A 19,748-nucleotide genomic window follows, 5' to 3' on the forward strand; every position below is an offset into this window, starting at 1 on the left:
TATCGATAATCGATCATTCACGCCTCGCCACTGTTCGCCACTGCTTGGAGTCAGGGCCGGATTAGCGCTGAGGGGCCCGAGATGCTCGCGGGTAAAAGAGCCCGCACATTCCGGATTACATACTTTGTAAATTGAAGGCAGTGCATTGTTCCAAGAAAACAGAAGGTCCCAAACGCCTTAACGCCCTCACTTAAATTTATTGATTCTTTTTCGCCCCCTCTCCCTCTAAAAAAACTACTCTCTGACCCCAACAAAACATCGTTCTTAAGAACCAGAAAAAATAGTGAGACAAGAGGTCAAGAGTTCATAGACGTTGTCGTCTACAGGGCCCACAGAAATCCTGCTCTCGAAATCTCAAGTTTCCAAAAGGTCATTAAGAGCCCTAAATCTTGAACTTCAAGGGTCCCATGGCCCCCAAAATCCTAATTTTAGGAACTCTCCAATCGTTCAAAATCTTCAAGACTCCAGGTATACATTGCCCAAGAGTACTCGTCACTGGCGGATCCACTTCTGATTGGCTCAACCATCTGAAGCTTCAAGTAGGACCAGATTTGGGCTCTTTGGACCCCTATTAGCCACGGTAATTGAAACGAAATATGCCATTCCCTTATTCAAACACCCGACCCAAGTAGCAGCGATTGCGATAAGTTGCGATTAGATCGGATAATGTATCGCGATTTTATTGTGAATATCGGATAAAAAATTGCGATAAATTGTCATTTCATCGCATACAGCATGAAAAAGGCGATTCATCGACGGCGATTTGACGCAATATTATCGAACAAAAAACTGTAAATTGAGATAAAATTTTGGACGCGATTTTATTGAGATAAAATTGTAAAAGTTCGGTTTGACAAACCGAAAGTTCGCGTATTAGACGAACTGGGATAATATAGAACAACGAACTTTCCTTTTTCACTGGTTGGTAACAGATGAATTGGCTGGCATACGTCAGAGGTTGGCAAAAATCTCTCATTTGCTTCTGCCTTGAGTTTTCACCACTTTTTTTATCCTAAGGAGACCCAGAGTCCATACTCGCTTTCTAAAGGTACTCAAAGCTCTCGCAATGGGAAGAGTCCAGGTCCTGTCTGCTCCGGGGACTGTGGTGCACGATGCACGTGCACCACTCGGCATAAGCACCATTCCATTGTTGCCAGATTGGGCTGATTAACCAACACTTTTCCCCAGTTTAATAGAGATGTTGCATGTGTGAGGAATTTGCGATTTGACCATTGATTCTTATGTAAAAGTTCGCGAGAAACACGATGGTGCCACTAGTTTTCTCTGAAATCATCTCCCAAGCTCAGAGAAAGCTCTCAAGTTGAGGCCAGAATGGAGGGGATATCCCACCCTACCCTGAGAGTCCACCTCTACATTAAAACAAACTCTCCATGCAAAGATAGGGAGCAAATACGTTAGCAGGGTTGCCGTGTTTTCAGTTTTGGAGTCCCCAAATAAAGTGGCAACCCTGCTAATGTATTATTTGCTCTCTATCTTTGCATGGAGAGTTTGTTTTGATGTCGAGGTGGACTCTCAGGGTAGGGTGGGATATCCCCTCCATTTTGGCCTCAACTTGAGAGCTTTTTCTGAGCTTGGGAGATGATTTCAGAGAAAACTAGTGGCACCATCGTGTTTCTCGCGAACTTTTACATAAGAATCAAGGGTCAAATCGCAAATCCCTCACACATGCAACATCTCCATTCTGCGTAAAATATCCACTTTGGTCAACGTTGTAGGATGCGTGCCGAGGGACACTGCAGTACTTTGAAACGTTTTCCCGGGACGCAACTTCCTCAAAGTCACTCCGTACAGATGGGTAAGATAATTTTGCGACTTAAAAAGTAGGAGTGATTTTTTTCGGAATTGATTCCCATTATTTCCACCATGTGGGTTAAGCACAGGCTGATGAAGTCTTCAATTTATCAATGCGAGGAGCGTGATACAAAAGAATTTCTGAAGTTCTGAATATCTTACCTTGAGAATGCCTTTGAAGGGTTCTATGATATAAGTTTGCGGGGTATTGTCGTGGATTTTAACTTGATCAGCAGTAACTTCCTCTATTTCATCTTCGTCCTCGCTAGCCGGACCATCGTCTGCAAATGAAAAGCTCACGTAAAGAAAATAATACAGGTCTGAAGTCATTTTCAAACGCTGGTCATTCGTTTATCCTTTCGTTTTTTTAAATGAAAAATTCGAAAATGATCAAAGTTTTCCTCCTGCCACACCTAATTCTTGGGAAAATCAAAATGTTCGTTTAAAAAACAGGCGTAACTAAGAAATTGGCACGAGCTGCTGAAAACCCGAGGTCGATTTTGAATTTAGCGATCAAATCTGCACGGGAAAACAAGTAAAAAACTCACGCTTCCACTACGCCTTCGACTATTCGTCAAACGTTCGACGAATATTTGACGAACAGTCAAAGTCATGGTGAGAGCGTAGTTTTTTACATCGATGTTCAAAAATACAGGAACAGCTTTTACTATTTTTGAAAAATTCGATCGCGAGTGTCAAAAAGGAAAAACACGTCAAAAAAATTGTCTTGGCAGTTTGAAAAGAGATTAGAGAATATTCCAGTTAAATCTCAAATGGCATGATCCGCTCCAATCTTACCATTTAAAACAGATAGTTTGTTTTGCGTATGAAACACTGAAAAAAAATTCTCGGCGTTTTCACCAAGGCCCGTTGGTACCTATACCATCTCTTGGTTTTTTTACCAATTACTTGTAATTTTACCAAGACAGACTGGTAAGCTTACCTAAAAACCGGTATTTTTACTGTTTTTCTCAGGTAAGAATACCACTTTTATTGGTAATCAATTCCCGGTAACTTTGCCATTTTATCTCGGTAATTCTACCACAGTCGATAAAAAATATTGGCGTATTTACCGGGGACCAGTAAAATTACCGAGAAAGTCAATAATTTTACCGAGATTTCTCAGTAAAATTACCAATTCCATATATGGTAATTTTACCAAGAAAAAACCGAGATCAAATAGAACCCTGAATTCTTGGTAATTTTACCCTTTTTTTAGTAAATACACCGAGATTTTTTTTTCAGAGAAGGACAGGACTACAGGAGTAATACCCGGCCCTGGTGCTGTGCCTTTATTCCACGGTGAACGCTCAGAAGTGTTGGGAGGAGTTTTGCAAGCGTGGGCGGAAACTGTAAGGCAGCCAAGGATGCACTCCTCAATAGAACAGAGTATGGGCGTTTCATGCTCTAAAAAGTCAAAATTGCGCCACCCCGCGGGCCGCGCCGTTTTAACGAGTTTGTTGTCACCTCGACGTCATGCAAAATACTCGTCCTGTCAAGAGTCCGAATACGGTTACAAGACTGCCGTGATAGCGAAGAGAGCCGTAAGTGCAAAATTTTCGAAATCGAGTTTTTTTTTTTTCAAAATTCGTCTAAACTCTTTTGGATGAAATTACTGAGACAGCTAAAACAGCAAAATTCATCCTAATTTAATGAAAACAAGACGTATGAAAAAGCCGTAAGTGCACAAAAAATGACATAGTTTTTTTCAAGACAGCCGCAGGTGCACGAGAGCCAATGAAAACAGTGCTTTCCAGTAAGGTGCCGCCCTCTTCTGCCAATTTCTAACCTGAAAATGTGTTTGTTGTGTGTCCAAAACGCAACCACGAAAGCATGCAGAAGGTAGCACTTACGGCTGTCTTGCCTAACAATAACCTAGCGTGAAAATGAAAAATACCCTTTTTATGTAATGGAAATAAAATCAGTCGATTTTTAATCATCCATGCGATTTCTAGGAGTCTTCCGGACGATTAGTGGCAATCTGACCAAGAGCGGAGGCTTCTTAAAATAAAATGTTCATGTCAGAAGCTTCTGAGCCCGTTTTCTCAAAACTTCATTTTTGCACTTACGGCTCTCTTCGCTATCACGGCAGAAGAAAGAAGGAAGGGGGGTTTCGTCCAGTGGTGCGGCGTGCGTGCCTTGCGATATATCGATTGACCTGCCATTTAAACCTATAGAGGAGGATCGATAAGAAGGGTGTTCGCGACGAAGGCCTTAATAGTCGATTCTTTACCATCGCTTCAAATGGGGAAATATCGATGATCGATTCGTGCCTCGCCACTGGTTCCGTCATGGGGAGACCCTGTCCTGAGGGGGCTTCTATTCAAGTTGGCAGACAAGAGACAACGGCACCCCAGGAACTTATCAAGAGTTCCCTTTTTGCGTACTCCTCTTCTTCGTTCAACGATCCTCTCCGTAGCCTCAACTTGCATCGTAGAGAGAACATTTTTCTAGAGCTGCCCTTTTTAATTAAACACCACTAGTGTGTAAGGGTGTGTGTTTTTTTTTTTTTTTTTTGCTGAGAGAGGACAACCTCCAGACACGCATCTGCCCTCTTCATAATTTGCAGATCGTAGCAGAAACCCTCTTTTAACTTCACCCGACACATGTTCAGCCATACTATGATACCGTCCTCAGGAAAACGCCGCACAGAGGATCGAGTCGATAGGAGAGGTGGGACAAAATTTGGAAACTTAAAACGCTCATAACTCCGTTTATACACAATTTTGAGGTTCTAAAAGTGGTTCCAGTGGTTTCCTCGTATAATTTTCTTCCCGTAGCACACCTTGAAATTTAAAATATGACGAAATAAACATCAAAATTTGCAGTTTTAGTCAAAATTTTCACGTCCGACCTCTCGGATGGACTCGATCCACTGTGCGCCGCATGAACATTCGAGAGTTGCCAAATTTACTTCGATAAAATGTTTATTATTGAGGAAAGTTATAAGTATTTCTCCTTGAAATTTTCAGGAGCCTACGGTGAAACTGCGAGCAAAATTATCTGAAAATTCGAAAATATATGTTAGAAAAAATTCTAGGAAATTTGGCAACGCCTGAAGGTTCATACGGTGTATTTCTTCAGCACGGCGCGGCGGCATGGGTGCCGTCCGTAAATGACGTCAAGCTTTTTTTACATTTTTTGAAGTAGGAGTCAGGCAGAAACAATCCTCTGTAAGGAGTTTCTTCAATAAAAAATTTGAAAAAGAGAGTTATTTCATGTTAAGATAGTCGTGTGCGCCATTTTTCGCATGCGTGACGTTTTCAACAAAAGACGAAGAGATTTTCAGGTCAGGCCTTTGCGGAAAATGGTACCATTTTACGCAATAAATCAGTGGGAGTAGCTCTCAAGCAGAACTCAATGAGGACTTGCGTCTGTTTCGTATAATAAAACGCACTTTCTGGGCATGAGCATTCATTGCTCTCCAAAAGCCCTTGTATATTGTAAGGGGGGGAGGGGGAGTTTCTTGATATAGCAGAATAATTCAGTCCAGTTGAGTTAGGTTAGTAAAATTTTTAAGAAAATTCAATAACGAAAATTAGGTCCTTTTTCCAATATTAAGGTTGCCATAATCTCTTCATATCCAAATTCCCTGACTTTTCCTGAAAATCAAATAAAGCTTCCACTTTGATTTTTTTCTTTTCCTTTTTTTCAAATTACACTCGTTTCTGCTGAACGCTAACACATTGAATTTCCTGATTTGTAGTGTGAATTTCCTGCTCTCACTGACTTTTCCCGGTGGCCGAAAAGTCGCAGACTTCCCCGGTTTTCCAGACCGCCAGCAACTTTGTTTCACAGTGACACGGAGGCGGCGTACAGTGGATCGAGTCAATAGGAGAGGTCGGACAAAATTTGGAAACTTTAAAAGCTCACGACTTCGTTTTTGCAAAATTTTAAGGTCTTGAAAATCGTCTCATTGGTTTTCTTGTAAAATTGTCTTTAAGAACCACCCCTCAGAATTTAAAACTCGACGAAATTAACATCTAAAATTGCTCTTTTAGTGAAAAAATTCATGTCCGACCTCTCCCATTGATTCGGTCCATTGTGCGGCGGCGGATCACAGCACAGCGCGGTACAACAGTGCAGCGTCACGCGAGCAGGCTCTCGCGAATTGAAAGAACCACAAAGCGCCTTCAATTGGAGCGACAAGCAAATTCACTGCACGAGGCGCGGAGCGACGACGAAACGCCTGCGCGACCTGAGGTGATATAAGCAGATATTTTTGGAGTGATAATTCTCACAGGCGCGACAGAACGGCCGCGGGTCCATCCGTCGCATTCCTACTTCCGCAAATATAGAAACCAGCTCATTACGAGGCGATTCGCTGAATAAAGGTGATTCAAAAAACCGTTTCTCACAGCATTGTTCGCGCGGGTCACGACGAAGTTTGATATGAGGGGCCGTCCCTAAATTCAGGGTTGCCACAGAATTTAGAAAATGAAATTCCCTGACATTTCTCTGACATATATTGGTGAAATTCCCTGACAAATGAAAATGTGACGGATGGTCGAGACGGCATAATTGAAAATGGTTTTCAGGCAATATTTCTTGTTCAAAATCTCAAACCCATTCTAGAAAGCAAATGAAGGTGATTTAACAAATTTTCCCTGACACTTTCGTCATTTTTCCTGACATTTTCCGGTTTTCCCTGACTGTGGCAACCCCGTAAATTACGTAACGCTCTAGGGGGAGGGGGGTCGAGGGGAGCGCTACGCCGTTTTGTTTTTACGTGTTAAGGGATAGGGGCCTACGTCACAAAAGCAAAACGGGGGGGGGGGGGGGGTCCCAAATGCCGAAAAAGTGCATTATATTATTACGGGTAGGACTTTGAGTTGCATTTAGAATGGATCTCTATAGTATGAGTGAGGGATTTGCATATTCCGTACTGTTTCTTCCGGAAAATTTCGCGAGGAACACAATGTTGCGACTGGGTATCTCTTAAACGAACTCTGAAGCTCCAAGAAGTTCTCAAAGTAAAGACCATAAAGGAGTGGATATTTTACGTTTCTCTGAGAATCCATTCACGGGCTGTTCTACCGGGGGAGGGGAGGGGGTGCTGAGCACCCCTAAGGAAGGCTTTAGGTGAAATACAGTAGTCGAGAACTATTCATAAAACAATGCGCAAAAAATTGATTGTTATTATTTAGTATTTTTTAAAATAATTTTACTTTTCTTGTGTTACAATACACACATTACTTTTTAACCGATATAGAATGCATGTGAAAAAGACTAGACTTTTGTCATTCCAGATTCTACGCTTACTTACTGCTAGGTAAGGACAGGACAACTTTTTTGTCCCGCTAGCGAATGGACCACTAGACAAAGGTACGAATTTAAGCATTCTGATACATGTTTCTTAACCAGAATTTCACGTAGAGCATGATTCGCGCAACGAAAACTAATGAAACAAACTCCAAACGAAGATATTAACGTTTTTATTTCACATTGGTTACGAGGAAGTCGAACTGCCCGCTGAAAAGAAACTCAAAACTCTACGTGAGTCAAATCGCGCACTACAACGGTTTCAACAAGCATCTCAAAGTAATGTTCATTTCCCACCACGAGTTGTTCAAACTATAAGCAATTTGCTACAGCTGAGCCAAAGCGTCAAGATTGAGGTTGCCAGATTTTTATATCGCAGAGACTGTCATGATAAAGTTTAGCGCACGATGTGAATCACGCAGAGCATTGAGTTTTCATGAGCGGGTGGTTTGAATTCAGGCATCAAGAATCATTAAATATCTTTGGGAGGAGTTGATTTCGGTAATAACTAATGCGCGTCGTATTATACGCGAAATTTTAGTAAAGAAACATGTATCAGAATGCTGAAATTCGTACCTTGTCTAGTGGTCCATTGGCCGGTTAAAAGTTTGAAAATGATGCCGGTCGTTAATGTTAAATGCAATCCACACTCTAACCGACAAATTCCCCGCTGACCAATTTCTGACGGATATTTTGCGAGATTCTTACATTAAAAATCTGGCAAAATAAAAATCTGAGCAATTATTAAAATGTAAAGGTTATAGATTTCGCAATTTAATTTCTTTTAATTTGCAATTTGAATGAAAGCAGAAACCCGCTTTCATTCAGCTATTTTATTCTTGATTCAAAATAAAACCTTCTTGACGGTATACATAAGAATGTTTCTACCTAAATCGAGTCACTTTTTTCTCTAATGAAATTCAAAAATGATGCTAAACGTTATAAAATACGAATGCAAGGACTGAGTTTTGGGCCTACTGCTCTCTTTTTGTGCCGTAGTATCTTGATTTATTTTGCGAGGAAAGCTCCGTACTCTTCAAGGATGCCTGTCATTCTTCATATGTTGGATCGCCTTCAATTTCGTATGATACTGTGCAACGCCTCTGTTGTGAAATAGTTGCTTGAGGCGCCGTGGCACGCTTCGGCGCGGCTAGGGCGCCTGCAAACCTAAGGGGATACTTCAAGCATAGCGCAATGCGTGAAGTATCCCTGTTAGGTTTGTAGGCGCCAGTGCGCGTATCGCGCCGGCAGCACGCTGCGCTGCTGCTCGCTCTGTGTTAGGCTCTAACATTTAAAATCGCGGAGTCAGCATTTTTCAACTCATGATTTTGAAATGTTTGCACACTCTACATAGATTATTCTCATTTAAGTTGATGAAAAAAAATTAAAGGAAAATATAGTGCGTGTTTTGTTAATATTAAGGTAGTTCTGTGTCAGATTTAATGATTCCCAAAGCAGGCATTTTTCTAATATATTATGTGCTTTTAAGTGGTGCAGCGTGGTGTACGCGCAACCAAGCGCTTAATATTGAACGTATTTGACTCTAAAAGATAAACGTACAAATGGGTTAAAACCAAAGATTGCGTTTTTCTTGGTTTTTTCCTCTTTTATTCATTTTTGTTTGGTTTCTTTTAACACCACTACGGCTTATTGATATTAATATCGATACCATCCTTTGGAAAAGGTTTGCCATGTTTTAAAAATGAAGTAATGTTTTTATTGAAAATTGAGGCATATATAAGGTAAATTTTACATCGAAAATTTCAAGGTTAGAAATACATCCAAATATTCATCTATGACAATTTGAAAAGATGAATCAAAAGAAGAAAGTAACATTTCATTGAAAAAATGAGTTACCATAACAATACCTCCTTCTCTCTCAATTTTCTCATTTCGATATTGTCAATATAATTTTACATACGGACTAAAATATAACGCTTGGACCAAATCAGTATTGCTTATTTTACGCGTAGACGTTAACTACTGGACAAAACAGGTGCATGGACAAGAAATCGTTGACAGAATGTCCTGAGACCGAACTATCGCGTGCATTGCCGAAGAGGTGAGAAAAGCGGGAGCGCCTTCAATACTTGAACATGCGACACGCATATCCGCGGGACACGAATAGTTGCATCAAAGCGCCGCAATCAACTCTGCTTAGCTCTTACGTAGGACATTCGTCGATTATTGTATAGATTGCATTTAAAAAATGACCGGCCTCCTAGGTATAATGGACCACTAGACAAGGTACGAATTTAAGCATTCTGATACGTGCTTCCTAACCAGAATTTCATGTGGAGCACGCCTCCTGCATCGAAAATTATTGAAATCAACTCCTAACTCAGATGTTAACGTTTAGATGTTACATTGGTTACGGGAGATTTTAATTGCCCGGCCACAAGAAACGCAATACTCTATCATAAGTCAAATTACACCGTTCGACCGCTTTGGCAGGCTTCTCAATCGAGCATTGTTTCTTTCTCACTCTTTATTGTTCAAGGTACAAACAATTTGCTGTGGCTGAAGCAAAGCGTCGAGATTGGAGTTGCCATATTTTTGTATCGCAGAAACTGTCCTAGTAACGTTTTGTGTGCGGTTTGACTCACGTGGACCATTGAGTTTTCATGAGCGGGAGGTTTGAATTCACGCGTCAAGAAACATTAAATATCTTGGTTAGGAGTCAATTTCAGTCATTTTCGTTGCGCGAATCGTGTTTTACGTGAACTTTTGGACAAGGAACATGTATTAGAATTTCGTACCTAGTCTAGTGGTCCATTATCAGATTTTTGACCGGCAAGTTCGTGGATTTGCACGGACTGCGCAAGAGCATCTGCCAGATCGAGGACTGGGCAATTTTTTCAACTACTCACACTGGAAAAACCCGGCAATTTAGGGGCATTTTCTCTGACAAAATGCTTCCTGCTCGCCGTGTTTTACGAACGAAATGTTTTTTACCACATTATTGTTATTTCAGTCTGGATATTTGCTATTCATCAGAAAGAAAATTTACTAAAGGAACTCAATATCATTCCTAAAAAAGCATAATTTCACAGTTTATCGAGTATTTTAAAAGAAAATTGCTCCATCATTAAAGCTTATTTCCTTAGTGAAGAGTCCGAAACTCTGAATTTAGTCTTCGACGGGTACTTAAGTAGAACTATTTGAGAATTTAACAGCAGTTTTCCCGCAGATTTTTACTAACTGGACGTATTTCTGTCAAACGGAACTAAGCGCTAATTTGAGTTCCTTTTGAGGAATTTAGAATCCAGGATAGCGCGTTCTGTCAAACAGAACTAAGCGCCATGGAAAAGCATTGCGAATATAGGAACGAATAAGCCCGGCGCCTGGTACACTGAGAAAAAACTATGGTTTATAAACCTATTAGAGGTAAATATGGAACACCTATAATAGTCGCAAATAAACTAATGATTCTCGGTCTGTGAACCATACTAAGTTCTCTGTACCTAATTAAGGTACCCGTACCATAACTAAGGTATATGTGCTATTATTATATGTAGAGGTACTACTATTAGTGGTGTTCCATATTTACCTCTAATAGGTTTATAAGCCATAGTTTTTTCTCAGTGATACCACCGCCAATTCAAGCCCCCCTCTACCTTCCTATCCCGATGGCGCTTAGTTTCGTTTGACAGATATACGTCCAATTGTAACTTTCAAACTCGGAGGACTGAAAATCAACGATTAGAATTGCAGTCACGTTGCCTAGAACAAAAGTAACTTCCTTCATGAAATTTCCATTCTCGGTAAGGAAAAATTGAACAATTTCTTCTTACTGGAGACTTATACCCCCAAACTTGACAAGCATTGACGTCTAGGAAATGCAGCTCTTTATCTGGTCAAACTCTTCGTGCAAAAATAGGGAGCAATTACATTGGCGGAGCTGCCACTTTGTTTAAGGACTTCAAAACTGGAACAAATCCTGTACAATCCTGCCAACGTGCACGCTCCGTATTTGTCCATGCAGCGCGAGAGTTCGACTGGATACACAGGTGGGATCTTCGGAAAGCGTGAGACCAGGGACATCCCCTAAATTACGGCGTCAGCTTCGAGAGCTTTTTTTGATCTTTGGAGTTCGTTCCAGAGAAAATCAGTAGCACCACCGTGTACCTCGCGAAATTTTACCTAAGGGTGATTTAAATTGCATACTCATGACACATGCAACAGCTCCATTAATCTTCAAAATGCATCCGAATAGGCCAGTGGCGTGGCGTACTATTCGATATATCGATTGTTCTGCCATTTAAACCTATGGAAAAAGATCGATCAATAGGGTGTTCGCAGCGAACACCTTAATAGTCGATTCTTTGCCATAGGTTTAAATGACATAACAATCGATAAATCGCAATTCACGCCACGCCACTGGAATAGGCTCTTCCTGAGTGATTATAATAAAAAAGAATGGGAGAATTGACAACTTCAACACGTAAGCTAAAAAAACCTGGGTCATATTTCCAAAATCTGAATGAAGTGGGCTCATTTAATTTAGGAACTATAACCACAACCACCACAGAAATCAACCAAGAAGAACGGTAGAACGAATTGTTACTAAGAATGAAAAATGGGGGTCAGAGAGCATATAGTTATGATACGTCGTTTTCTCACGAGAGAACGTAACTCCATTCCAATGTTGCCCAATTTCCCCTCGCAAATTACATGTAACCCAGGAGAATTTTGGGCATTTCTAACTGAAAATGTACCTGTTTTCTTCTCAGATTTTAAGCAAAAAAACAGACTTTTGGATAAAACTTGCACGGGTACATTTATGCGAAATAAATTGATTGTTCGAGTAAATTTCGCAACTTTGGAATGGAGTTAGGTTCCTTCGTCCGGGAGACGACGCACAGTAGAGTGAGTCAATTAGAGAGGTCGGACATACATTTTTTGACTAAAACTGCAAATTTGGATGTTTATTTCGTCACATTTTGGGTTTCAAGGGATGCTTTTGCGAGGAAATTTTACGAGGAAACCAATAGAACCACTTTTAAAAGCTCACAATTTTGTATGAACGGAGTTATAAGCTTTTAAAGTCTCTAAATTTGGTCCGATCTCTCCCATTGACTCGATCCACTGTGCGACGGATTGTGAAAGGATGGGAATGTTGAATTACCTTTGATTTTAGCGAACGTTGGCTCGAGACATTGGTTGGAGAAGGACAGCTCATCTCCGAGTAGTTGGTCGATGTTGGTTAGCTCACTGATGAAAAGTGTGGGGTTGGGGACTCTCCTGACGACTCGACTGAAGGGTTCCAGGTCCTCCTCTCCGTCGCTCGCTTTCGACGAGAGATCAGCTCGCGTCACGTTATTCTCCGACCGGGACTCGGAGCCTCGAAAATGGCTGCACAAGGTGTCGTCGAACCCCGCGTCGGTCTTCTCATCCTCGTCCAACCACCACGGCTTCTCGCCCGATTCGATTCTCTTTATCTTGTACGGACCCTCGACCTGATCCTCCGACAGAGTTTTATCCGGGAACCAGGGCTGTTCCGTCGCCGAACCGGAATAGGTGTGCGACAGCGTGTTGTCGTCGATCCAACACATTCGCTCCCCCTCGCCGATCTTGAAGAACCTCTCGTTGTTGGCCAGTTCCACGGGGGGCTCGGATTTGTCCGAGGCGTACCATAGGGTATGCCCCGAACCGGTTCTGATCAAGAATTGTTCCGACGGTCTGTTGCTCGTCGAGTCGAACGTTTCCATCGACCAGATCCCGCTCTCGACTTGGTTCTGATCCTGACAACTATCGGAGCCGGGTCTCTTGTCCGTTTGGTCGTCGTTCTCCTGCTCCGCGAACCACGGAGTTTCGCCCGAGTCGAATTTTCGTATCGAATAGCTATAGATCTCTTCGTTTCGTTCATGAGCTGAGTTATCCGCCTCGGCGTCGTAATATTCATCCGCGTTCGCCTCATCTTCTTCGGGTGTTCTCCTGGAGACTCCCGAGGATGGTTGATTGTCCCTCTCACCGTCCTTAGTCTTTTCTTCGATCCACCAAGATGAGGAATCCACGTCCATGTTTCGCAATTGATAGGCGTGTTGCAGTTCCAATTCGTGTTTCTCGTTCTCGGCGGCCAACTCCGCCCAAAAGTCTACTTCCTCCTCCTCGTTTTCAACAGCCTCGTCCTCGTCCAACGCGCCCTCCACGCTTCCGGAGTTTCTCTCGTCTTCCAACCACCACTCTCGTTCTCCCGAATCGAACTTGCGGATATGATGCTGGGAGGTCTGCTTCGGGTAGTCGGGACTGACGCTTCTCGATTGCGCCTCGTGATTTGAGAACTCTCCGCTCGAGTCGTTCGATGAGTTGTGCTGGATATCGTTTTGAGGAGACTCGCTCGGAGCATCCCGGCCTGGTTCATTTTGGGCTTCATTTTGCGCCCACCAATCGCGCTCTCCCGAATCGAACTTGCGGATGTGATGTTGCGAAGGGTACTTGGTGCCGTCGGGACTCATACTCTCTGATTGTGCTCCGTGGTATGAAAACTCTTTGCTCGAATCGTTGGGCGGCTCCGTTGAGTCATGTCGAGAACTGTGCCGGAATGACTCGCTTTGGGTGTCATCGCGCGCCCACCAATCTCGCTCTCCTGAATCGAATTTCCTGATTTTTTGCGACTGAGCTTGACCCATTCCTTCTGTCTGACTGAACGAGTCACCTTCCTTCGGTTTCTCGTTATTAATACTTTCGAGAGGCTTACGGGCATTTGGAATGTGATTTTCGGTGAATTCGTTGATGACGTAGTGCTTTCCTGAGAAGTCAAAAGTGAGGTCGGAGATGTCTTCGGAGGAACTTTCGAAAGATTTATTTTTGAACGCCATCGCGGGCGTCTCTGATCTCATCATCGCGTACCTCAAACTTTCCATTCTTTCTTTGCTGGAAACCCTGATTCCGACAACAGGGCTGGCGGGGTGCACCGGGGGTTTACTGGCACATTCTTCTTGAGGAAAGGGGGACTGGGATGTTGATGATGGTGGACCATTAAAACTAAGAGAGTCCGACTCCGAAGTCTTTATTGGTTTCTCGGGTACCCTTTCAGAAGAGTAGCCTTTCGTATCCTTTCGATAAGGCTCCTCGCTATCGGACGGATAAGTTGCCAATCGAATCTTAGGCACGGAGGTTTCTGACCTAGAAATGTCACTATCTGAAAACTGTTCTGAAAAGCGGTGAGTCGATTTGAACGGCACACTGACGACAGGTTCGATGTATTCTGCTTTCTTGGACACGAAACTCGTGGATTTTGCTAGAGACAGAAGCCGACCTGCACTTGGTTGATTCGGATCGTTGAGACTAGAATAATTGATATTCTCAGGTGTTCTACCTCTGGCCAGTGAAGGAGAAGGACTTCGACTTAGAGATCGCGATGGGTCAGACATTTTCTTTTCTAAATTTAATTGGAATGCACTGGGTATATTCAGGTGGTAGCTTGAGGATTTTTCTAATATTTCAGGCTGAGCGACGCTGAACTCATTCGTTTGACTTGCGCTACTGTCTTTGCTTCTAGTTTGGTGATGTCGTGGGGAAATAGTAAAACTGTAACTAGGAGTAGGGCTCCGAGATCTCGATAAACGTGAATTAGGACTGGGAGACCGTGCTGGACTTGACGATTTGAGAGAGCATTTTTGATTTGGTACAGCCTTCTCCAGTCCAAAAGATGGAGAGGAACTAGACTTATATCCTTCTTTCGACGCTGCACTATTTTTACTGTCTTCAGATACTTTCTCGGGACTCGGAAATTTTTCAAAACTTGCTTTTCCTGCGCTCAGGGATCCATCAGGACTAGATTGCTTTTCAGAAACATCACTTTCTGAAAAGGTAGGTGACTTGTTAGGTAAATTTAAAATAGCCGTCGAAACACTGAGAGAATTAGGATGCGAAGAGACGGTCGACGAGTTTTTAAGGTTAGGATAACTGGAAGTGTATTGGAATGTGGACGGGGCAAAGAGAGATTCTTCTGTGGAGGGATGCACACCTCGGGCAGGGTCCAAAGAAGAGTCAACAGTGATCACTGTTTTTGACGTGATGTCGGTTGGCCGAACATAATTAAAGCTTTCAGATTCTTTTATATTTTGATTAACGTCAACGTCACTTTTACTGATGTGAAACGGTGACCGACTAGCAGCTAAAGGTGGCTCTGCAGCTTCACTGTTCTCCCCCTCAGACGACTCGGACTTCATGGCTGCGTAGATGTCATTCTCATCCGTTTGTGTTTGACAATCCGTTTTTGAGACGCAAGATTTCCGGACTATTTCACACTGATAAATACTCTCTAATTCCGCCCTCCTGTTCCTCAAATATGCGGAATTAGAGGGAGGGGTTGGTGAAGTATATCGGGTCGTAACACTTACTTTTACCTCATCCTTTGATTCTTCGCTTGCTGAGGGCGCAGGAGATTTCCTTGTTCCATAATGACCGTACCTACTATAAACACTCAGTGAGTCTTTAGCACTTGATGTATCAGTCTCATTTTTAGAGGAATAGGATGAGGGCTTGTACTCAGAGCTAGGTTTCGAGTAGGAAGACACTTCAGGTTCATCCTTTCGAGGAGTGGGTTCGGGGTCGGATTTAAACCTGGAATACGAGGATCGAGAATCTACGTCACGGCTTGAGCTGGTGTAGGAATTTGATTCCGGTTCTGGTTTTGAGTAAGATGATCGATAGGTTGATGATTTTTCCGTGCTTGCCTCCGCATCCGGTTTTGAACTGTACCGTGAACGGTATGAATATGTGCTTTCTGGTACGGACGATCGGTACGATTTGCTCCAAGGTGTGTAAGTAGACTTGGACGAAGAATCGGAGCTACCGGCAGTGTATGATTTATAGGGGGTGTAGCTCGAGGCTCTTGTTGAACTCTCGGTCGATGTGCTGCTGTACGGTTTATAGGTAGAGTACGATCTGGAGTATGAGTCTGATCCAGACTTGGAGTCATACTGACTGGAGGATCGCTCAGTTCTCGAGGTGCCGACGCTACTGGTTGAGTTGCGACTTAACGAATTGTATTTGTCTCTCAAAGAGAGGACTGAGGAAGATGTTGGAGTGAAACCTGAACTAAAAGATGAACGTGATGAGCCACTGGAGGTGTAGGTTCTCGTTACCGTGTTGAATCGGCTGCCCAGCTGCAAGAAAAATAAGCATAATATCAATACTAGTCATTCGTCATGAGAAAAATGAAGAAAGGTATCTAAAATTTCCAATAAAAATTTCAAAATGTGTCTCTAATTCCGGAAAATCACTTGCCTCGAGAAGATATTACGTGAGTTTCATCGAACTTCTGCTTCAAAGCAAATCAAATTCTGCTTCAGGAAGCTTTTTTTGCTGAGTTTATTTATTTTTTTTTCCACACATAGAACACTGACTGAGATTATCCTTTGATAAACAGACAGCGTTAAACGGTGAGAGCAGAGTGCAGAAACTACTTTTCGTTACGCTGATGTGCATCCTCATTTTTTTTTTTTTTTTTTTTTTTTTTTTTTGGAGCTTACGATATCAGCATAGTGCACATAAGAGATCGGCCAACCTGGAGTCAATAGAAACCCAAGTTATAAAATCAAAATACAAAGTTTCCATTATTGGTTTCAAAATTAGGATTGAGTGTCCAAATAAAAGTCAAATGGATCCCTCTCCGTTAAATGTTGAGATCTTCATTAATATAAGAGTGGAAGGATTGCACTTCATAATATATACATGTACATTGATACCTGAATCATTGATCAAATGTATAATTAGTATAAAATGGGATCAACGCACCTGGTACACTTACGAGCACAATTTTTGGGCAAAAATTGGTTAGATTTGCAACTTTTAGGTGTGAATAGGTTAGGATAGGTTAGTGTATTTAATCAACATTTCAAACATAACTCCATGTATAGCATATGTCCATTAAATAGTAAATTTCCTCTCCGTTAAACTGTACATTCCCAGATTTTAAAAAAAGGAGAAGCAGGATTCATTTCTGATTTAATGGATAATGTAGGTTAGTATATGTTGTATTCACTGAAAAAATGGTATGCTGTTTTAGCACCTAAGATGTCAAAAATGTGTCTGGTGATCCTAAGATGCTACCGTGATTGCCCACTCAGTTGAATTTGCATTCATAGGATGTAAAGTTAACTGCGAGGGCAGTAAAGGCAGCATCATGGGATCACCAGACGCATTTTGACATCCTAGGTGCTAAAACAGCATATTATTTTTTTCAGTGTTCGTATGAGTGTAGTCTGGATTTCATGCGAGTATGGGTTATGGAAGTTAAAGCTAAAAACAAAAATTAGACGCTAGTCAATTTCTAAGTTACTTTATTTGTAAAGAAAAGTTAATTTACACCTAGTAGGTGGTTGTAACATGTATTTGAAGAATAAAAAAAAAAAAAAAAAAAAAAAAAGGTGTTGACTTTTAAAAAGCTCAGAATCGACGATGAGGCTCCTTGGAAAAATATAGTGGGGAACAACTACAATAACGGGAGTGGATGACGGGAAAGATATGAGCTACATCTCTTACATTAAGGTTGTAAAAGCCTTTATCATGCTATTTATTACTTTACTTCGGTATCATATTCTTTGACAAGCAAAAAGAAATAACGGGGAAAAAAGGGAAAAAAGGGAATTTTCTCTCCCTCCCGTCAGGTTTTGGTGACAGGACGCCATCAGGGGTTATAGGACATTTCGTCAACGATTTTTTGTTCGCACACCAGTGTTTCCAGTTGGCTTACGTTCACGCGTTTTTTCGGCACGGGAGTTTTGGTCCACGTACCAGTTGAGACCCAAAGTTAATTGGATTGCATTTTGCAAAAAGGAACCACTAGCATTGCAATGTTGCTAAGATTTTGCAACTTCTTTTGTCTTGGAGGAAAACCCCGATTATCCATTAATAGTTTCTATTTTACTCGCTAAAAACTGTAAATTTAAGACAAAAATTACCATCTAAATTTCATAGTTTTTCACGATTTCCGCAATTTTATTGCAAAAGATGAAATTGCACAATCTTAGCATCATTGCAATGTTAGTGGTTCCTTTTTGCAAAATGCAATCCAATTGGTCCACATGTAAATACAAACGACAATTTATTGCTCATGACGTTTTTGGATGAAAATGTATAATATTTTGGAAGAATGAGGGTTTGCTTGATTTTTCCATGTTTTGTTTTCCTTTGGTCCAGCGGAGAATAATATATAATTGAGATATTAGGTAATAATTGGGGAGCGTCAATTCTATGAGACAAAATTCACTAAAACTCTCTACACCTCTTTGGTGCAAGAGGACTTAATTATCTTTCAAGAAGTTCCTACCTTGTTATACCTAACCGGGTAAACTTTATGATTTGCCTCAGCTGAAGGCTCTTAGATTTTTCCTGTATAAGGATAAGTATCTTGATTATTATAAGTATAAGTATCCAGTACTTGTAAGTATATCTTGTAAGTAAGTAAGTAAGTATAAGTATCTTGATTTATTTTAAGTATATAAATATCTTGATTTATTTTGCGAGGAAAGAACTGTACTTTCGAAGGATGCATGTCATACTTAATACGTTCAATTTCGTATAATACTGTGCAACACCTCTGTTGTGAAATAGTTGCTTAAAGCGCCGCCGCACGACGGGTGGGCAGCCAGCGCGAAACGCGCATTGGCGCCTACAAACCTAAGTGGATACTTCAAGCATTCCGCAATGCGTGAAGTATCCACTTAGGTTTGTAGGCGCCAGTGAGCCTCTCACGCTGGCAGCACGCCACTCCGCTCTGTTTGGCTCTAATATTTATACTCGTAGAGTCAGCGTTTTTCAACTCATAATTTTGAAACGTTTGCACGCTCTGCATGAATTATTCTATTAAAAATTGATGGGGAAAAGATCTGTATCAAATAAGAATATAATGTGTGTTTTTTAAATATTGGTGGTCCCGTGTCAAATTTAATGATTTCCAAAGCATTTAATTTTTTCTTTTACATTTTGTGCTTTTACTGTTTTTCTGTGCTGCAGCGAGGTGTACGCGCAACCAAACGCTAAAATTTGACGTTTTTTTACTCTAAAAGATCAATGTACAAACGGGTTAAAACCAAAGATTGCGTGCTCCTTGGTTTTTCCCCTCTTTTATTCATTTTTACAGTTTCTTTTAACACAACTGCGGCTCATTGAGATTAATATCGATGACATCGCTTGGAAAAAGTTTTATAAATATTTGTCACGTTTAAAAAATGTAAATGTTTTCAAAATGAAGTAATAATTTCGTTAAAAAAATTAATAAAAAGAAGTACCTATACATGTATAAGGTAAATTGTACATCGAAAATTTTAAGGATAGAAATAAGACCAAATGTTTACCAATGACAGTTTATAAAGATGACTCAACACCAAAATTCTAAAACTCAAAAATTGTTGACGAAAGGTCCTGAAACCCCATCAGGCATTACTTTATGCAATGAGGGATGGATTGCAGAAGGAAGAATTATCGGTAAGTATATAAAACTGTATCGAATCCAATATATCTCACTGACAGTGAAAATAAAAATCACTAGATCCAGCGGTATGTTGAATGAGAAAAGAAGCTTCAGCACATGAAAAAAACACCTCCTTCACTTTATTTACTTTAAAAGGGTTCAGTGAAACTTTCACGCTTTCTGTAAATTACAATCACTTGGGAACTTTTCAGTATTTTATCCGAGAGCTGAAAGAAAACCTCCGGGGGAA

At 41.3% G+C, this 19,748-nt stretch overlaps 1 protein-coding gene across 2 annotated transcripts in view; it reads right to left on the minus strand.

Moving 5' to 3' along the window:
* Fhos (Formin homology 2 domain containing) overlaps nucleotides 1-19,748 on the minus strand; it is a 123,228-nt gene that overhangs the window by 103,145 nt on the left and 335 nt on the right. For both annotated transcript variants that reach the window (XM_019054139.2, XM_019054121.2), the window contains exons 2-3: nucleotides 12,203-16,190; nucleotides 1,975-2,093 (exon numbers count right to left, since the gene is read on the minus strand). In XM_019054139.2, the coding sequence (XP_018909684.2) occupies nucleotides 1,975-2,093; nucleotides 12,203-16,190 (4,107 nt within the window). The remainder of the gene's footprint in view (nucleotides 1-1,974; nucleotides 2,094-12,202; nucleotides 16,191-19,748) is intronic.

The sequence above is a fragment of the Bemisia tabaci genome, chromosome 1 (assembly GCF_918797505.1).
Source record: "Bemisia tabaci chromosome 1, PGI_BMITA_v3".
NCBI classification, from domain to species: domain Eukaryota; kingdom Metazoa; phylum Arthropoda; class Insecta; order Hemiptera; family Aleyrodidae; genus Bemisia; species Bemisia tabaci.